Source organism: Mixophyes fleayi, chromosome 3 (genome assembly GCF_038048845.1).
Source record: "Mixophyes fleayi isolate aMixFle1 chromosome 3, aMixFle1.hap1, whole genome shotgun sequence".
Lineage (NCBI taxonomy): Eukaryota > Metazoa > Chordata > Amphibia > Anura > Limnodynastidae > Mixophyes > Mixophyes fleayi.
Genome location: NC_134404.1, coordinates 185,031,633 through 185,053,388, shown reverse-complemented (window position 1 = coordinate 185,053,388; position 21,756 = coordinate 185,031,633). Strand labels below are relative to the sequence as shown.

General features: G+C 39.8%; 1 protein-coding gene across 1 annotated transcript in view; it reads right to left on the bottom strand.

Moving 5' to 3' along the window:
• The window catches only part of CRYBG1 (crystallin beta-gamma domain containing 1), a 255,952-nt gene extending 237,667 nt beyond the window's left edge, over positions 1-18,285 (bottom strand). Inside the window, exon 1 of the mRNA XM_075202860.1 lies at positions 17,889-18,285. Within this exon, the coding sequence (XP_075058961.1) occupies positions 17,889-18,196 (308 nt within the window). The 5' untranslated portion in view covers positions 18,197-18,285. The remainder of the gene's footprint in view (positions 1-17,888) is intronic.
• Positions 18,286-21,756: the final 3,471 nt, after the last annotated feature.

Here is a 21,756-nt window from a genome sequence, read left to right as displayed (position 1 = left end):
CTTTCCTTTGGTAGAAATATTTTGTTACGTACGATGTCTATTTGAAATCCCAGAAATCTTATCTGCTGTGATGGTACAAGATGACTTTTTGCCTTTCTTTTCTAATACAGCCGTATTCCTGCAAAAGAGTAATGCAGTGAAAGGTCTTGACTAGGATGTCATCCAGATAGGGCAAGAGGGTCACCCCATGTTTACACAATTCTGCTACTAGTGTATATAACACCCTGGTGAGCGTTGACAGGAATGTTGACAAAGTGAACTGTAAATTCTGTCCTAGGACACAGAGCCCGAGAAATATCTGATGTTAAACTGCAACAGGGATATGTAAGTAGGCATACTGAAGATCTATGGATTCAAGAGAATCCCCTTTTCCAAATAGCAGAGAGAATTTAATTTACAGACTTCATCCGAAAATGACAAAGTGATTGATTCTCCTTAAATATAGAACAGTAATATTGGTCGTAGCTGATAAACTGGCTATTGCTGTGTCCATTTTTGGTACTGAACTCATTTCTGTGCTTCTTCATCATTGAAGGGAAACACACATTCTAATCTTTTCCGGTTAGACTGAGACTATTTTGATTTTGTGTCATTAAGCCCTGCCGCCGCTACATAATGCCATTAATTTGTGCATTTCCTAGCAGGGGCCACGGTGATGCAATAACGTCACCACGCTCCCAATACTACTGACACATGACTTAAAGTTGGCAAGTATGTTCTAATTTCCTGTCTCTATCTAAAGTTAGAAGGGACTAACCACTGTAATGGCTGACATGGAGAATGGAAAATAAAATAAATATCAAACAAGGTCGTAATGTAGCAGGATTAGAATGAAAGTGGTGAATTTATGAAATTAGGGCCAGTTTGCCAGCCCTTGTTACTTAATTTTGTTATTTCACCCAAAACAAAACTTCTTGGGGACGTTTCAATTAGGTCGCTAAATCCATAGCTGCATTGCTTTACAGAGCTAATTGTACGCCATTATGGTACTGATTGCACGGTGAAATATGCTTAAATCCACAAATTTTTGCTCACACCCCTTCCCTATGTATATTGTATGTAACCTTGTAATGTAATCTCAACGTGTGCTTTGCTAGATGACATGAGTCTGAAATGCAAGTGTCAATAATTTGTTGAAATTAGCCAGACCATGGAGAGATAGGCATCTCTGAGGAGTTTGAAGCCCCAAAGTTGTAAACCATCTAGCCAAGCAGAATGAGCAGAGGTGAGAACTCAAGGTCCTGTGAACATTCCTAACCTCAGAACATCCCAAGCTCAGTTTGAAAGCCCTATGACTTTTGGGAGATCAATCTGTCCTTATTGACAGCTAAACTTCAAAGATGAGGGGTGAGAGCTATGTGAAAAGAGGTTTAAAATCTTCTGCCTTATACAATAACGTGTGCATTTTCATGAAGGGGTCTATCAAGCCTGAAATGTCCCATATTTCTCAATTATGTTCCCTCACACACCAAGTCTTACCTAGTAAGTAGTGACTCTGGTTTTATGTCCTATTTTGTTTCTGAAACTTATTTGTGCAATTTATTGTATGTCTTGTCATTAACTTTTTTGTAACTAAGCCTTGGAAACATTTTTCAGGTTAAATAAATTTAATCTAGTGTATTCTCCGTGATTCCCAGGGAAGCTCATGCTACATGTGTATATGATTTAAGAAATATTAATAAGTGAGTTTGGTGAACGTAAGGATACTATAATAAATCCTTTGTGGTGGCAGAAAACGTGTATTCATTGCTAAGTGACTAAGGTGACGCCAGTCACCGCCAGCTGTTTAGATTGCTGTATCTGGGACAGGCTGGGAAGTTTGTCATGTATGGGCAGCACGTTGGCTAAGTTGTTAGCACTTCTGCCTTACAGCACTGGGGTCCTGAGTTAAATTCCCAACCATGTCCTTATTTATGAGGAGTTTGTATGTTCTCCCCGTGTTTGCGTGGGTTTCCTCTGGGTGCTCTGGTTTCCTCCCACACTCCAAAAACATATATATATATATATATATATATATATATATATATAAAAATAAAACACATACACACAAATCTCAATTTTTGCCTTTCAAGACATTGCCGTTTTACGTTTGCCCTGCAAAGTCGCAGAATATCGTTGATTTGCAAAACACGCTGCTTAATACATTTACCCCCTGGAAGTGATGATATGGGCCCCACAGAGCCCTGATCTCAACATCATCGAGTCTGTCTGGCATTACATGAAGAGACAGAAGGCATTGAGCAAGTCTACATCCACAGAAGATCTTTAGGTAGTTCTCCAAGATGATTGGAACAACCTCCCTTCTGAGTTCCTTCAAAAACTGCGTGCAAGTGAACCTAGAAGCATTGATGCATTGATACTGTTTTGAAGGCAAAGGGTCGTCACACCAAATTTTGATTTGATTTAGATTCTCTTCTGTTCATTCATTTTGCATTTGCATTGCAGGGAGGAATTACAGTTGTGAGGATTAACAAACATAACTGTGGTAAATAAAGTGTAGTCATAAGGGACTGCATTGTAAATACTGTGTATCAAATGAATCCATTTATAATTTGTGTTTCTTTGTAAGTTAAATGCAGATGATTTCAAAGTGGAGTCCTTCTCGCCAAGCAGAAATTATCTACTTCCATATGTAAAATATGAGGACAGATAAACTGTCTTGTGTTACAAGATAACATTGTCACCTGTGTCAGCTTCAAAGACTCCCCTGGAGTGAGCTATGTCCTTTTTTTTGCATCTGAATAGACTTTTTACAAACTGCTCAGCATGTGGTCTTACATAGGGAGACCACATGATGGTTTGCTATATTTTATATAGGCATCATTATTCCATGTCCAAAATACCACTTACAATCAATATAATTAGTGATCAACCACATATTCATAAATAGTATGGTGGAGGGCAGCCAAATACATTAAATAAAGCTGCCTGTCATGCAGAGAATGAGAGGAAGGATTTATTAATGATAAAAGTGGTTCTATGTGACACTTCCCCAGAAATATATGTTACATTTGGCATTGGGAATTAAACTGGGAAGATGTAAATTGTGGTTGTAAAATGTGTCACAAGCCTCCTCTGAAGACCAACCCCTGGAGGAGGGGAAAACTGTAAAAGTATCTTTAAAAAGATTAGACCGCGTACAAGAAAGATTCAGACTTTTGCGAAATCAACATTGATATACTGTTCATCTTTCAAGCCAATTTACCAGATTATACAACTCGTATGTAAGTTTATACTCATATTTTATTAATTGTTTTGATTACCTGTAAGCATTGTACTTTTTTTGTATATTAAAATCTAAAATGTAATAAGTGCTGTTCTTATTGCAATAAACAAATTCATGTATGTTTAGAAGAGGTTGATTGCTTGGCTGTGTTAACCCTTCAAATACCAGTGAGGGAAGTGTTAACTATTTTCGCTATCAGAGCACCAAATGTGCCTTATACCTAGCTGGTGAAAGTTGTGGAGAGGTGTGGAATTGAGTGCCTCTGTTGGGAAAGGGACCAGTTTAATCTGTAGCCTAAGGGATAGGTGAGAGCGAGATTGAAACTGGAATCCTGTGTTCCATTACAGTAAAGTTCCCAAGACAGTAGTGGTTTGTGACAGGTAAAGTGGTCAGGAGTGGTTTCCTGACAAAATAATGGTGATATATTGTTTGACTGTTTATAATATAATAATATATATATATATATATATATATATATAAATGCAGATGATTTCATGCAGATATGTGTATGATTTCATGCATACACACACACACATATACACACACACACACACACACACACACACACACAGATACCTAAAAAAGCTACAAGGTTTCACAGTACTCATCTGGAGATGGAAAACCTTTTAAAAGATTATTAAAGGGAGGCATAAACAAAGTACTTATTGTACCTTAGATTGCGATTGGCACTTTTAAATATTTAATACTTGTATCTAATCTGTATGTCTCTAACTATCTAATTAAATTTTGAGCTCTATTATATTCGTATTTTTTAAGATGCTCTTCCTCCTATCTTGTTTGCCATTTATGTTGTAAGGTATGGTGCACTAACCTACAACCGACATACAAAAAAATAAATACAGGACTCCACTATTAAATAATGAGCAATTTAAATAACTCCACCCACAACATAATATTTGGGGTTTTTTTGGTAGAGTTAACTTTAGTAGTAGTTCCTGTGGTCTGGCAGGTCCCTCTGAACTAACTACTCTGCTAAGGTGGAGATTTCTTCAAACACCAAGAACTGTTGTCCATACCCATCATGCATGAACTTTAACAAGAACAAGCAAGAAGTAATGGGAGAAAGGACTACATTGCCAGCCTGTGGGAAGACCAACTAGATCTGGGGAACATTGTACCACATGTAACCACAACTCTGTTTAGAGTGTGAAATTACTTAAAATTTAGTTTTGAAGAGTTATCCTTTATTAATTAGTAATACTTTATGTGCTTACATAAAAATTCTGCAGCAGAAGCGGTAACGACACACCTTCATGCAGAATGCAAGCATTTGAGGAAAGGGTAAGAAACTGGGTGCAGATACTAATGTGACAATGTGAACCTCTGTGCTTGTGTGTTTAACATTATACAAACATTGATAGAATATGCTGTGTTCAGATCATTGGCTTTATTAGTTCAATAAATATTGTTATATCAAACAATTTTCACAGATATAACAAAGTGTTACAATGCAGGGAGAGGCAAGCTTTAACTAAGGCTAGGTACACAGTGGAGAATTTTCCTACCAATCTGTTATCTACAACGATTGTATACTACTGAAGGTCCGACCGGTCGGGCGATTCATGCATACACAATACACATGATTTAGCTTCAGATCTGTGCTCTTCATCTGGTCCTATAGTCCTTTAGAAAATGACAGCACAGTATTCATTCATTCCTGTCACACTGATTACCCGCCTTGTTATAGCTATCCACATGCATGTCATAACAAATTTCGTTAACTTCTGTGACTCTAAAACTAAATATTCAGTGTCAGAACAAACTAACAAATTATTCTATATATGGCACTCTCTACATTTTGACACCAGGACATGTTCATTGCCGGCATTGGCTAAAAAGAACATGGGGTATATTTACTATACTGCAGGTTTAAAAAAGTGGAGATGTTGTCTATAGCAACCAATCAGATTCTAGCTGTCATTTTGCAGAATGTACTAAGTAAACGATAGCTAGTATCTGTATGGTTGCTATAGGCAACATCTCCACTTTTTCAAACTTGTTACCCACAGTTTAGTAAATCTAGCCCCATGACTCTGTAAACTCTATGGAGATTGTGAACATGAGTGCATGCACACTGCAGGATCAGAAGGTGATTTTAAAGAGATTATCAAACATGCCGAGCAACCAAATGAAATGACAATCAGTACTTTGGGACGTCTGTTGTTCATCAAGTATACAAATTAACAAGATATCTGACCAAACGGTCCAATTATGGCTCATTGGCCCGATGATTGGCTGAAAAACCTCCAATGTGTACCTAGCCTAAGTAAAATCAATTAATTATTTCCACAGAGTTTTCTTGAGGTACATATTTAATTGGTTCCTGTTTATTGTGTATAAGTATGCCAGTGTGACTAATTCAATTAAGCCAGACCTGTGACAAGTTAAACTCCTGCCTGGTTAATTTACAGATATGCAAAGAGTGGTTTGTCCCTTGGATACAAGTTTATCTTGTTTACATCAAACATTTACGAGGGATAACAAAAACAAACAAAAAAACCAAAAAGAGATAAATATTTAAAACTAACCTTTGCTAAATATATTAATGGTACCCTCATGATGTTTTATCTCTGCAGCTAAAACTGCAAGGCAAGCAATGTTTAACAAAATGAGGCATACCTACATTTGCAACCATACAGATGTCTACTACATATGACTAAAGAAGACTTATCTTAAAGTAACCATGTCAATTTCACACCTATTGGTAAATGATTCATTTCCTCTCTTTTTGCCATGAAACAAGCCATTTTAACTATAAGTGGAGGCAAGCAATTTGTAGAATGAACCGAAAATCATGAGACTTACAACCTATCAATTCACCAAGAACCAGTGACAAAATCAAGGCACTTCAAGATCATTATTCAGAAGCCTTAGACTACTAGTGACCTGCATTATTATAAATATTGGTTCATCCAATAGAAATGCCTCCCAATGTTTTCTGGTGACTGGTAGATAAGTTCTGCTCAGAAGCATGGGATGGATCAAGGATCATTAGCACAGTGTTTTATTATCACTATTATACACAATCAAGGCAAGGTGAAAGCAATACTAAATTATGAATTACGGCAGATGACTTACCGACTGTTTTTCAAGTTTAACAAGCACATTCTAGTAGTTTGAAAGTAAAACCCCACAAGACTTAATGCTACACTATCACCTGCATTGTTACTAACCTAGTGGTTCCCAAGTTGGAGCTCCAGATGCTGGTTCATGCTGCAGTTTTTCCAGAGATCCGTATTTTCTACATATAGAAACTGCATTTCAATTTTGTTCAGCAAAGCTTCAACCGACTTTCTATCTGTCTAGATCTGTGAGAAGAATGGAGGGAAAATTGGCTGCATGCAGCAGCCCCCAATATCCAGCTACAGGAGGAGAATGTTAGTAAAATTGTTTACAGTAGGCGGTAGTGAATAGAATAGAGAGTAATTTCCATCTCACCAAGCATGTAACAACAATACACTGACTTCTTTGCTGGCACCCTATCATGGTAATTTTTACATTACCCATTAATAAGTGATTAGGAAATGTTTTAAAAAGCAGATTCTGTTATTTTGTTTAATGCAGTTCATAAAAAGAAAAACATTTCTGTTTGGTTGCAATAGGTCACAGTACATTTATGCACATATCACAAGCAGCACTGCACCCAGTGCAGGTGTGTTGCTGCCCCCAAATGTCGGCAGCACAGGGTTCCGAGTGTAAGTGCTCTGTCGGCACTATCAGCACAAGTAAAGCTGTTGCATTTTTTTTTTTGTGTGTTCAGGGCTTCCGTAGCTGCCGTGTAGATGACAGTGTGAGGAGGAGCAGAGAAGAGCTGCCCTGCCTGTCAGGCATAAGGTTAGTTAAGATCTGGGGGGGGGGATGTGTTTGTGAGAATGAGTACTGTATATAAATATAGTGTGTGTGCAGTGTATATATTAGGTGTGTGGGGGCAGTGCATATATTGTGTGTGTGTGGGGGGGGGGGGGTGCAGTGTATATATTGTGTGTGGGCAGTGTATATATTGTGTGTATGTGTGTGCAGTGTATATATTGTGTATGTGTGTGCAGTGTATATATTGTGTGTAGTGTATATATTGTGTGTGTGTGTGTGTGTGTGCAGTGTATATATTGTGTGTGCGTGTGTGGGCAGTGTATATATATTGTGTGTGTGCGTGGGCAGTGTATATATATTGTGTGTGTGTGTGTGTGTGTGTAGTGTATATATTGTGTATGTGTGCAGTGTATATATTGTGTGTGTGTGTGCAGTGTTTATAGTGTGTGTGTGTGTGTGTGTGTGTGTGTGTGTGCAGTGTATATATTGTGTGTGTGTGTGCAGTGTGTGTGTGTGTGTGTGCGTGTAGTATATAAACTATAGTATGTGAGTGTGGGGGGCCAGTATATAAATATAGTGTGCATGGGGGCAGTATGTTAATATATGTAAGGGAAGGGGGTTCTTAACATAGTGTGGGAGGTAGGTAGGCGCAGGCTGGCAGGTTTCGGCCCGGGGGGCGTACAGGCGGCCGCATCACGTGACACGCGATATGGCCGCGTCATAATGATTCTGCCGCATCGTGTGTCACGTGACGCGCCCGCCTGTGCGCTGAACAGCCGTTAGACTGCCCCCCAGTCCAACTCACCCCTGGAGGTAGGCTATTTAATGGTGGAGTGCAGGTGGGGGCTAATTATTTAATGAGTGCGATTTTATTTGTGGGGTGAAGGTGGGGCAATTTAATTTAATATTGGGTCCTATTAATTTAAGATGAGGTGGTTTGGGGCTATTAAATGAATATGGGACTGATTTTGGGAAGGAGGACTAATTATTAAAGGGGGTGCTATTGATTTATTAACAGGACTGTTTGGGGACTCCTAAAGTTTATGTACCTTTTTTTTCAAAATAGGGCCCCGACATCACAAAATCTACACAAGCAGCAACTGAGCTTAAGACACCAGCAACCACAGGTGGTGAAAAGTGACAACAGCAGGTAGGAGAGAGCAGCAGGGCCGGATTTAGCAAAAGGCAACCTAGGCACCTGCCTAGGGCCTAGCGGCTCTCAGGGGGCCCAGATGGGGGGGCAAGAAGAAAAAAATTGCGGCCCCTCCCCCGACCCCTGGGCAGAGAGGAGGCATGTGTGATGAGAGGGACAATAATGAGGGGCCGCATGGTGATGCAGGAGAAGGAGTGTGATGTGCGATAGCTTACCCTTCTACTTAACTATAGGAGTATATGCTATGCTAAAAAAATATAGTGCTATGGATTGTTTCGGGGGGAGGGGTCGTCCAAAACCACTATCTTGCCTAGGGCCCCATGAGGTCTAAATCCGGCTCTGGAGAACAGGACCATCTTCCAACTGTCCTCAATATAGTGGGACAGTCCAGAATGTGGGTGACTGTGTCACTTAGTCAGGATTTGGTCTGACTGCAAGGACAGTTGGGAGGTATGTCCTAATTCACACTGTTATGCTGTGAAGGCAGAACTGCATGCAACTAACAGTAGTGCACACAGCATTGCCTGTTTATTTGTCTAAAATGAAGACCATGTTACACAATAGGGGGCCCCCCTGTCTTAAGTGCCGCGGGCCCCCCAGAACCTTAAACCAGCTCTGACTGCACCTAGACTGCAGAAGAATAATTGCTTAGTTTGTGCTTAAAAAAAATGCATGTGTGAGGCACATTTACCAAGAATTAGAAATTATTTGCAGACATGATTCTTTATCATGCTCGAACTGCCCAGTGGGCAGCGAATTGACTCATGTAAATGCCATATCAAAGGTCAGTAACCCAGAAATGGAGTAGCTTATTTGCACATTTGCTTCTAGTCATTTTATTAAAACAACTCTTAACTTTTTTCATTGTTTAAGTGAGTTATTCTTTTTAAGGACAATTCTCAATTTATTTGCATATTCCGAAATAGCTAATTTTCATAAATGTTATTCTAGGTCCCTGTAACGGTTTTACCCAATTTGGGACCTTAAAGAATGGGGTGTATTTTATGGTTAGAGCACACTTCAAGTCACATGCGTTTCCCAGTTTTTCATTTGAAAAAAAAAGGTGACCATTCACCAATCAGAGCAGTGGACAGGCTCCACTGTGAATGGAGAAAACAACACGCTTGCAAACAAAGCAAGCGTTTCCGTAGCCAGAAAAAGGGTCAGGGTACAGGCCGGAGGTCAGGCCTGGCAGAGATCAAGCAGGTCCAAAATTCAAGCGAAGGTCAAGGTCACAAGCAGAGAAGCGAGATCCAATATCCAGGCAAATAGTCAGGGCAACAGGCAAGGTCCAAAAGTCCAGGCAAGGTCACAACGAAAATCAATCAGGAATGTCAGGAAACAAAACAGGTCAGCAACATACAGACAGTGGACGCTATAACCGGCAGGGAGGTAAAGCCCTTCTTGTCTTAAACACAAGGAAGGGCCAGTCACAGAGGGGAAGCTGAGTAGGGAAATAATTGATTATATAAAGTTCGCACACACCCAGCTGCCCAGCGGGTCGCGGCGGTGAATTGAAGAGCTCCCGGCCGTTGCCATGGTGACGACCGAGACGGAACCCGGAAGTGACGCCCCGGTTGTCATGACGACAGCCAGGGCACAGCCAGAGAGCAGAAGCGAGTCGCGGCTCGGGCACCGTCGCGGCACGTGACAGTCAGTACTACAGCTGCAGACGGCAGTGGTTGTAAGGGGCGGCCTACCAGATGGACAGACGTGTTGTAGTATATGTCTCGAAGGACCACTAAACCCCAACATTTTTTTATAATGAAAAGAAAGCAAAATTCATTTTTACTATAGTATATCCACTGCAGCTCTGTTAAAGTATTACTTCCAGACTCCAACAAAGGGAGCTGAAATCCATTGTGTACAATTTTATTGGTATATGATCTGTTTATGTCCAATGAACTTTGTCTCACAGTAATATGCCTTGGGTGTGCACCATGAAGGAGATAGTCATTTGCTATGCCATATATATATTCTCTGTGATAAATTGACAAACCTCTCACACTGCAGTCTAACACAAATCTTCCCATAACTCTCCCCCCTGCAAACTAAAGCTATCCCACTCACCTCACTGCTGCCCACCCCTTAACCCCACTGATTCCCTCCCAACAGTATTACTTTGCAATGGGAGTTAGGAGCAGTGAATGAGGAGACATCGGGAAGTGGAAGCAGGAAACCTTGAGCTATAGCAGTGAAAGTAAGTGAAGGCAAGAAATAACTCACAAACAATTTAAAGCTGCGCTGCATTGTAAAGGGAAACTTCCCTTTACAATGCAGCGCCGCTTTAAATTTAATCGCCGAAGACGCTGAACACACTGGAGTTGAAGAATCCGGACATTAATACATTTACCCCTTAGAGTGGATTTAAGGCTGAGTGCTATGCCTTCTTCTTTGAAGTTATGTCTTGTTTACTGGAGCACTGAACAATGACTTTAGCTACGACTCCCATCATTATGAAATGAAACACCAATGCAGCCTTGTTGCTCAATATGTTCTCAGGCCATAAATTTCTATTCACCAGTAGTCTTAATTAAAATAAACAATGTAAAGTAAGGTGCCACTAAATTCCAAAATAGATATTTTCAGACATTAACCTTGAAGGTAAAATACATTGTTCTGTGTTATCCTTACATTCCACTGCATCTCTTTTAAAAAAAATATATATTACCTTCCCACTCCAATAAGCACGATGATAGGAAGAGTAGGACTACAAAGGATCAAATCTTTAGGATATCTCAAATCTTCAGGAAAGTGTCCTAATGGCATCTGATATAGGTAAAGATGCTGAGAATGCTGTTATTTCACTGATCCTATTCCGATGTATGATTCTACTAATCCACAGTGTGCATTTCTGCAAAGCAAGTCTGTCTAGCTGACAATCCACTGTCTGTTTGTTTAGATAAACTCCTCCCACCATAAGGGTTCTTCATAAGGGTGTTTTGAAATCACCTGGGATCAGGGCTGTCAAAGAAATATTGGGGCCACCTGATTCCTGCCAAGCAGGACCCCAGTATTTACCATCCATCATTCAGCTGATTACAATACAATACTCACTGGTGGTTAGCAGACAAAGCAGGTGCATGGCAGTGCCTGCACCATGTACTCACCGTCTGCCAGGTTGCCATTTGCTCATTACAAGTAGGGAAGACCACTGGAAGCTGTCCATAATATCTAGCTGACAGCTTCCAGCATGCGATGTAAATTGTTTTGGACAGGAAAGTGTTGGTCCAGGTTTCTTACTGACACTATTAGCAAATAAGAGTACAGGAGTTGTCAGCTAGATGTTACTGACAGCTCTCAGTGGTCTATCCTACAGACATCTGCAGTGGAAGGGGAACCCAGTGCTACCAAGTTATATACCATTGGGCTACCTTTCTGCAACCAGTTTCTCATACTCAGCTCTCTCCTGCACCACGTGATGGCAACCCTGCATTGGTCAAACAGATTGTATTTCCCCTTGTAATAAAGGGAAGACTCGCCTCATTTAAACACTGGGTGGCTTTAAACCTCCTTTAGGAAGTCTGTGTCCTGCTGTACTTATTTGGCTCTACTAAACCAATGCCCTTTTCTTTATTTATTAAAATGGCCCTCGTATAATTATTGCATTGACTGCTTTGTCATCAAGCTCTTAGGAAAAACTCAGTATGAAATATATGAAAAAGAACAGGGTGCACAGATATTCTGAAATTGAATGATCCTGAACTGGTTTAGAATGTCAGAGACATGTAGCTGCATTCCCAAATATACTACAAAAGGTTAAACCTCACTTTACTCAATAAGCAACATTCTACAATGAGGAAAATGTTCACCTACTGTATAAAGCAGTAAACTGGATTGATCTTGAAAATGATACTGTAGGAATCGACTGGTTTATGTATGGTTTATGTATGCTAGTCGTAATTTCACTAATAAATATGAGAAAATTTGCTACCAGTGGACAATTTCTCCTTATGTTGCGGAGGGGCTACGAGGAGTAGATGTCTCTTAGATTCTGTGCCCTGGACAAACACCTAGCCACTACTATTTTAATATTCGAACATTCAGTGGCGCACGCAGGGGGGGTTTCTGAGTCTCTAGAAACCCCCCCTGCGCTAACTAAGTGGCCACTGTCCTATACAGCAGCCGCGGCGCTGTCAAAGAAGCGTCCGCGGCGGTGCTGTATTGTATACAGCACCGCCGCAGACGCTTCTTAGGCAGCGCCGCGGCTGCTGTATAGGACAGCGCTGGCGAAACGGAGCGCATGCGCAGCTCTCTCTCTGTTTTTTTTTTGGGGGTCGGCGGGGGGAACCGGGGGGAACCGGGGGGAACCCCCCCCCCCCCCCCGACAATCCTCCGTGTGCCGCTGACATTATAGGTCTGAATGCTTATTTTGGAATACTGAAGACCACTCTTAGAGACTGAGGACACTTCACATGACATTTATTAAGATGTCTATTCTTACATTGCATATTTAACTACTAATGTTTTCTGATTTATACTATGCTTAAATATTTTTCATTTTATTACACTGTTGCTACCCCGGTGTGGGTTTAGCTTTAGTTTATTGCTGTTAAGGTTTTTAATAATAAAAAGATAATTGCATTAAAAAAAAAACCAACAAAACTGGATATTGTGGCAACTATTATTGTTATGTAAACATAATTTATAATATATATCTGTATAAATCATCGGTTCAATTTATACATATAACAGTATCACTTATCTGTTATAACCAAATAAACTGTGGTAATAATAATAATAATCATCATCATCTTCATGCAATGAAGCAACAATCATCCTCTGAATATAATTTGCATGAACACTTTCCTGCTGGCCTGTTAAATAAATGCAGATAAGACACAGTGCATTACATCCTTTAGCACAAACCAAATTAAGTTAACCCCTCCGAAAATAAATATGCTCCACTCAGCTAATCAATATGTATGTACATCACCAAGCAGAATGAGATAAGTGGTACTGTGTAGTCAGCCAGAGACATAGTGACAAAAAAATTCTCAACTCCTGTAACTAAATTTAGCAACAGCTGGCAATTATGCAATCATCATCATCAACATTTATTTATATAGCGCCAACATATTCCGTAGTGCTTTACAATTGGGGACAAACGCAGTAAACTAAAAACCAAACTAGGTAAAAGAGACAAAGAGGTGAGAAGGCCCTGCTCGCAAGCTTACAAGTGCAATCCTGGCATTTTTCATTTACATATAAAACATGTAATAAATGGTCTGTTTTCCCTATATTAAAATGAATGACATCTATGAAGACCAAAACATGTTACTAGATGTCCATGCTGCAGATAGTTGCTTTAGACAGGTGATTGATGGACTCAATGTTCAGAGAAGTTATGAGTGCAACAGACCAACTGACTGCTTTGTGTTTCATAGTTTAGCCTCAAGATTCTTAACCACATTTTCCCTTAGAACAGGACCTGCTTTAGTTGTTCACATACATAATTTGAAAGAAAATATGTTGTTAACACACAACATCCAAACACTGGATTACAAACTAATGAGCAAAAGTTGAGATAGCAGGCCGAAAAATATATGTATATTGCTAATACTTTAAAAGGATGAATTTACCTTCAACTAACCCTGAATATTTAAAACATTTAATTTTGCTTATTAAAAATCCATATATGGTTATTTTGTCTTCTAAAATACACTTTAATGTATGTTGCTCCTGCACTGTTTACACCTGTGGCCACAGTTCAACGTGGTGAGTGTGGTATATGGACCGCTTCATTCACACTAACATAACCGCATTTCAAATTTTCAACACAAACACACTACTGGTGCTCGGGATATTAATGATGTAAAGTCAGGTTTAATTATATGATGGTGCTTTTCATATACTGCATTCACCTCATTTGGAATCAGTGTCTCCCATCAGCTGGGACATAAAAGTGTATTTTGGATTGCAAAGAAACTTTAGCAAGCAAAAAAGGACTATTAGATCACAAGATCAGATACTCAGGTTTACCTGAAACGGTATTTACCCGTAGAACTAGAAGAAATGGATGACATGTAAATTTGTTGGCCATAGTATATGTGGTGATCAAAGATGATACATGTAACGTTTTATAAAATGTTGCATTATTTTACATTGAAAGTATATGAAGTCCAATGATATTTTGAACTGCTAGGCTAAAAACTTACCACCACTATTTTCCTCTGATGCCTCATTAAAGAATTGTTTTTTATACCGCAATTTGCATTAATTCTCTTATTCCAGTGGTTCCCACAGCCCTTTCATATATATATATATATATATATATATATATATATATATATATATATATATTTATACATATATATTTAGGGGCCCCGGTGCACTGCATTGCCTGGGGGTCCATAATGTAGTTATGGTGTCCCTGACTTACCAACTCTCCCAGAATGTCCGGGAGACCCCCAGATTACATACTCTCCCGGACTCCCGGGAGAGTATGGCAGCCTCCTGCATCTGCCCACTTCATAGTGAAGCTAGCTTCAAGAAGTCGGCAAGTATGATCTTTGTTGATGAGTATGTGCTACAGTAATTTACTCAAGAGCTTATGATGTGTCCTATCTATTTTGCTTTCAAAATTTGATTATACTTGAAAATTTGTTTGCCCTATGATATGAGAGAAAATTCACATTTAACTTCTTTTCATGCAGAGTTAACTGCAATAACAAGCCAGGCCGCCTCACCGAAATGCTAATTTAGTCCAAGTTCCAGTTCTCATGCCAGCTCAAGCGTGCACAGAGGGTCCCTGGAATGGTTTGGCCAGCAGTAAGACTTGTTTAACCGCTTTCAGCCATTATAATCTACCCTCCAACTGTTGGAAGTCACTGCCATCTTTCTGCTCCTGCACCGCTGTGCAAATTAGCAAAAAAAAAAAAAAATCACACAAACTCTGACAAATCATTTGGTAATACAAATTTCGCATCAAGTAGAATTGGACATGGTAAACAGCATCCCTATAGCGAACGAATTTGTAGACAAGTGCTCTTCTCAAAATTGTATGTTTGTATAAAACAAAACCACTGTGTAGTATTATTTACATTATATTTTTCAAGTAAGTTTTGACCTGGAATCATTACGGTTTAATCAAATGTACTTTCAAAAGTAGACATTGATATTTTTGCTTATTTCTGAATGTTGTTTTAATGCTACACATAAAGGTTGCCATTGCAAGTATATATGCATATTAAGTAATTAATATGCATATAAACCCCCATTGTTCTGCAGCTGCACTCCTGGATTATAAAGACTTAATTATTGTGCTTGAGCTTCAAAGCCTTTAGCTGATATATATATTGAAAATGTGTGAACATAGTAAACACAATAAAGTAAAATTAGCCTAAAAAAAGGCAAATGATCTAAAAGCACTTTTACTTCACAATATCAAGAACTAACGGCAAAATGAACTTGCACATTGTCTTCTGACCTCCAAGCAGGCTATCACCAGCAGCTTCATTGATATGTATTTAAATACCAGAATAACAAACAAACCAATTGAGTAACACAATTATGGGGAGATGTAATAAGAACAAATTTGACTAATTCTGACCATTTAGAAGTTAGGCAAAAATATTTGATCACTCCTCAAACACATAGGGAGTGCAGTCATGTAGTCGTGTGTTTTGGGTTTGTATTTTGTTTAGAAAAATTGCTAAAATAAGCTAAAATCACATAATTTAGCTCTTTGTTTGATCCTACATTATTATTAACCTTAATGACACTAATTTCAAGTTATTTTCAGTCCATTTTGACCACCTCATAGGTAATTATTATTTTCATACACTTTCGGACAAATACTGCAGCGACCTGGCTGGATGCTAAGCGACAGAGCAATGACTTAAACACACGGCAGTTCCTACCACATATATGACACATTGGCACACAGCAGTGGCAGAAAAGAAAAGTCAGAAGAAAAGCCTGCAAGGCCTAGTATTTGTATTTCAGCAATGACAATTAGCAATGGAGCAATGGAGCTCTTCTCTTTTGGTGTATATAACACCATAAACTTTTTTGTGCAAATTTAGAAGAAAAGCCTGCAAGGACTAGTAGTTGTATTTCTTCAATGAGAATTACTAATGGAGCTCTCCTTTCTGTGTGTTACCTATATAACACTGTAGAATGTGACTGCAGAATTACACCAAGCCTGCCAGCACTAGTATTTGTATTTTTCTGCAATGAGATTTAACACTGGAGCTATGGAGCTCTCCTGAACGTCACTAATTACTTTGTTGAACACTGCTACCACCCTCCTCTTTCAATTCTCTAACTTTGCCTGCCCAACTGCTCTACACTCTGTACTACCCCTTCTGTGTACCTCTCTCAAATGGCGCTAGATCGCCGTGGAGGGCGGTATTTATAGATTCCTAAACTCGCGAGATCCGAGATACGATGACGTTTTGCTTCCTTTTCGAATCCGAAAAAGAGTACTCGGATCCCCTAAGTTCGGGTGTGTTCGGTTTCCGAGGAACCGAGCCTGAGCATCTGTAATATATATACACACAAACTTTTTTGTAATCAAGTAACATATACACCATGATATTCCAATAGACATCATATATTTATGGGGACTTTTTGTATAGTTGAGCAAAAAGTCCCTATAATTGAAAGTAAAAGTTGATCAAACCACAATGTAATATTCTTTATAAAATCTAAACAATGGACCTGCTGTAGGTAAATAAACTGTGTTTCTGTAGAAAACATGTGACTGTGAATGAGCCATCTACCGTTTTATTGCCATACTAATTAAATAGGTTGGCTAAGACTCATTACTTCCTCAGTGAATGAGCTTGCCAAGTAACCGAGGTAGGCTGCAAAACAATCACCTTTGGGCACCAGAGCTGACATCTAACTCTGTGCCCCTGAATGCAATCTGTCATACCACTGTCAGGCCATCAACTTTCACTTCTGAACTTGAGACTATTTGCATTCTGGTAGTCGCTGCCTTTCCCAAACAAAGTCTATGCTGCGACACCCGTCTACCAAGGTGGCATAATGTTAAGTTGGAGAACTTGTTTCGTAATAAACATCACATGATTACTGACCGATCAAGCATGGGAAAGAGCAAAGAGGTGGGAATAACAACGTGATGCGTTGACCAATAACATAAAGCACACACTGCTCAGCAGACACTCCGCACACGTTTGGACACAATGTTATATTTTATTGATATTAAATGTAAATTAACTTCATTACAGTAGTGTTTCCAAACTGAGGCCCTCAGGTGCGCCCTCCTCCTCCTAACAGTTCTATAGCAGTATACTCTCAGACATATACTCATCACTACTAGTACATTCTATATTGGGAGTCTCGTTTCAAGTAGTTTTGCTATTAACCTGTTGAGTGATCACAACTATAAACCACATGTAGAAGCTATGGGAGTGGAGGAGGGCAAGAGAATACAAAGCTTACAGGCTGCAATAACATTTGCTGCTGCTTATATTTAATTGGTGGGAGAAAAACAACGATTTTACCCCCCAAAAATGCCAAAAATGTTTTAAGTGATCAGCATTTTACTTATAAAAGTATGCAAACAAGTTAGCTGTGTTTACAGTGCCTAAGGCCAAATCGCATAAGAAAATGAGCTGCCTCAGTCCGTCCATAAACATCCAATGCAGTCACCAGGTGCTCAGAATAGACAGACTGGCTGGTAGTAGCCATAAAAGGACGGACACTTACCTGTCGCTGGAATCAGAGCGGCCAGGAGATGAAGGTGGGGTTGTAGACACAGAAGTCCAACTTTTCCTTTTGTGTCTCCAGCTACCAAACGGTTTCCTTTTAATCTCTGATGGACAATCCCCTTGTGCCGCTGGCTCCCCGGAGAAATCATTAGACAAGGGTCTATCTCCAGGCCCGACCTGTTCCTCCCCGGGCTGGCTCGTACTTTGTGGCAGTACCTCGTTGTTTCCTTTCTCGTGGTCGGCAGGTCGGCTCCTGAAGAACCTTCCCAGCCTCCGGAAACTGCTGCTCTTCTTCTCCTTCTCCATGGTGACTTCAGCCCTCTAACACCGCTCCAGCAGGGTATAGAAGCAGTTATAGTAAGGGTGGCCGATGTCTTCTAAAATAATTAAGCAATGATAAAGTTGGGAGTATGCCAATAGAGCATTGAAATACTGCGGGTACTTTCACAAATAGCAGTCCAATAACATGTATGAAGTATGTACATGAGAAGTTAACTATGTCAGTAAACATACATAATCCATATGTGCAGATAATTCACTTTTACACATGGTCTTCAATATACCTAAAGTGGTATCTGTGTATTAGAGCCAGCAGTATGAGTGGAATGTGTCTTCGGATGTTCAGTTAGTAAATGGTGTGTAGCTAGCAATGAAGTGCTAATCGTTGTTCCTTTAAATAAACGTTCAGTTCAATTTGCTGGAAATAAAATGTAAAACAGTTGTGGACTTGTCTTCTTCCCTAGGTAACACTGTACAGGAGCTGGCTGTCATAGAGAAGGAAAGCAATTCGGTGCTCTGCTATAGACAGGTTGTCAGCGGCTGTGCTGCGCTATGTGTCTCCGTGCTGTGTACTGGGGATACGAGAGACAAAGCTTGTGTGACCAGCTGTTGTGCAGAGAGGAGGAGTCACTCAGGGCCTCAGGTTACCAGGCGCTCACTATCTGAAGAATGAGAGGTGGATGAGTAACATGTCACTTGTCCGCTAACCAGTTCTGCTGCTGGATCGGTATAGAAATTGACATACTACATGGGACTGAGAAAGGTCAATGTGCTTGCTTACCACAATATTGTATATTAACATCGAATACAATCATACACATAAGTTTTTTAAACCACACAAACTTATGACTTTATTAACATTACTAACTATAACCACTTAATACCTCGACGTTATTCCCATTAGAACTTGAACTGATGAGGCACTCTAATTATAGATTAAATAATAACCCTACTTGCAATATTATTTCATTAACTACTTACTCACCAACTAAATGATATATTAGGAAATGGAAGGTGTGGTTTAGGTTGTAAGCTCTCATGAGCAGGGCCCTCTTTCCTTGTGTGCCCCTTCTACTGTTCCTTCACCCTCTGTTCCTCTTGGCCTGCTTCGCTAGCCCTGTTTTCCTTGTTTTATTAAGCTTCGGCCTTCTTCTTGCTGATTTCTACCCTCATTTTCACTAGCTGTCAGATATAATCTGATTTGCTTTACGATGTCACCTGTGTTTGTATATATTTGTGTATCATGTTGTGTCTTGGTTCTGTTTTCTGTATATGTAATGTACGGTGCTGCGGACCCTTTGTGGCGCCTTATAAGTCAAGGATAATAATAATAATAATAATAACTACTTTGAGTACACTACTCAAAAGAGCAGCTACTGAACATGCAAATTTCGCCTAAAATCTCATCCAAATTCTCACCCACCTCGCGCCACTAGAAGTCATCAAATTGACTGTGGATAGAGGCCACTGCAGCTAGAACATTCTAAAATTATTTAAGTATATTTACACTATTGATAATCTGACCCTCATCTACTTGCAGTGAGGGTTCCGCTAGCTTGACACAGGAATTTATTAACAAGTTCTCTTATTTGGAAATTATTTGGTTGTATTTAGAGAGCATCTAAATGGTTATGTAACAAGGATGCAGATATAATGAAAACTGAGTTGTTGGGTTTTTTTCATAAGTGGCAGGGAATATGTTCATTTTCCAGATACATTTAAGTGGTTCTATTAGCTGCATATATGAGTGCACACCCATACATAATCCATGTAAATATACATTCCTTCTGACTCCACATAGGATTACCCAAGTCACCATTTAATCCAAATTACATAGTATAGTAAAAACTTCGGGCATGAAATATATATCTAATTTCATTGCAGTGCAACATGTCAATTCTAAATATGGCCATTAGGCAAAATCAGGCAAAATTTGTAAAGGATCTCTATAAAAAAAGGGATTATTGTCCTAGCTATCAAATGTGTTACCCTTGGTGAGAACCCCACCAGCCAGGCGCATAACATGCAATCGCTGCGCCCCCTTGCAAAACTTGGAAGGGGGCGGCAATGCTTTTCTATCTTCATGTAGACCCCTGCTCTGCTCTTCTGACCAGGTGTGGGGGCCAGTGCATGCACGGTGAAGCCCAATTGGGACTGAGGGCGGTGTAGCAGATGAATGGGCATAAATTTTTTAGACTGGAAAGAGGCCGGAACTAATGCAGAATGTACTTTTTTTCCAAACAGATTTGAGGTATGAAGCCGTGGAACGGACCTCCGGAAGGCCAGAGGAGTTGAGCAGGGACAAGGAATTGGATCTTGGATGAAAGCCAAAGTTACAGAAAAAAGGAGAGGTTTGGGTGGAGGAATGAGATGTGTTATTATATGCGAACTCAGCCCATGGAAGCAATGATGACCAATTGTCTTGAAACTCTGTAGTGTAGAAGCGAAGAAACTGTTCCATTGATTTCACCCTTTCAGTTTGCCCATTGGATTGAGGATGATAGGCTGAGGAGAGACTGATGTTAATCCCCAGAAGACAACAAAAGGACTTCCAGAACTGGGCAACAAATTGGGAACCCCGGTCCGAAACAATGTCAGTGGGTAGGCCATGGAGGTGAAAGACATGCTGCACAAATAGCACCGCCAGATCCTGACCATTAGGGAGCTTGGTTAATGGAACAAAATGGGACATTTTGCTGAAACAGTCCACTATTACCCAAATAGTGTTGTTCCCTGAGGAATATGTTATTTTAAATATGCATAATAACTATACATACTCACTATTAATCAAATTATTTTTACAGATTGAAATGCAAAATAAAGGATAGATATATACACACATGTAGATGTGAGGAGTATAACCCCTTCCTATTGCGGTCTAAAAAATAAAGATGTTGTCAATAATGTACAGACATACGATTAGTGATAAATGTGGTAAGAATGCCTGGATTGGTGGACAGTGATGTGTAAACATAGCAAAATAAAGTTTTTGTCTTTTAAGTATTTTAAGTGGTGAACCACTCCAGAAAGCCTTTTAAGTACTTTGAGTGGTGAACCACTCCAGAAAGCAGGGAAGACAAGAGGAGAAATGTACACATGTGCCAGAAGACAGCACGCACACTTCCACCACTCCATTCCCGGACAGTAAACAAGCTTCTAATGACCCTTTACTAGAGATGCTCAGGCTCGGTTCTCGGAGAAGAGAGCCCACCTGAACTTAGCTGATCAGAATACTGTACTATCGCGCACCCTAGGAATCGAAAACGAGACAAAACGTCATCATTATGACATCGGATATCGCGAGTTTTGGATTGGAATTGAAAACAAGGCAAAATGTCATTGTTACATTGTCGGATGTCGCAAGTTTTGTATTCTATAAGTACCGCCCTCCACGGCGATCCAGCAGCATTTCACAGAGAGACACAGAAGGAGTAGCACAATTTTTGCCAGTCTCTAGTGCAGTTGGGCAGTGTCATAGCTAGAAAAGAAAGAGGAGGGGTAGCAGTTTTCTTCAAAGTCTCCAGTGACATTCTAGTGAGTTATAGCTCAAACACAAACAGGAGAGCCCTATTGCTCCATTGCTAATT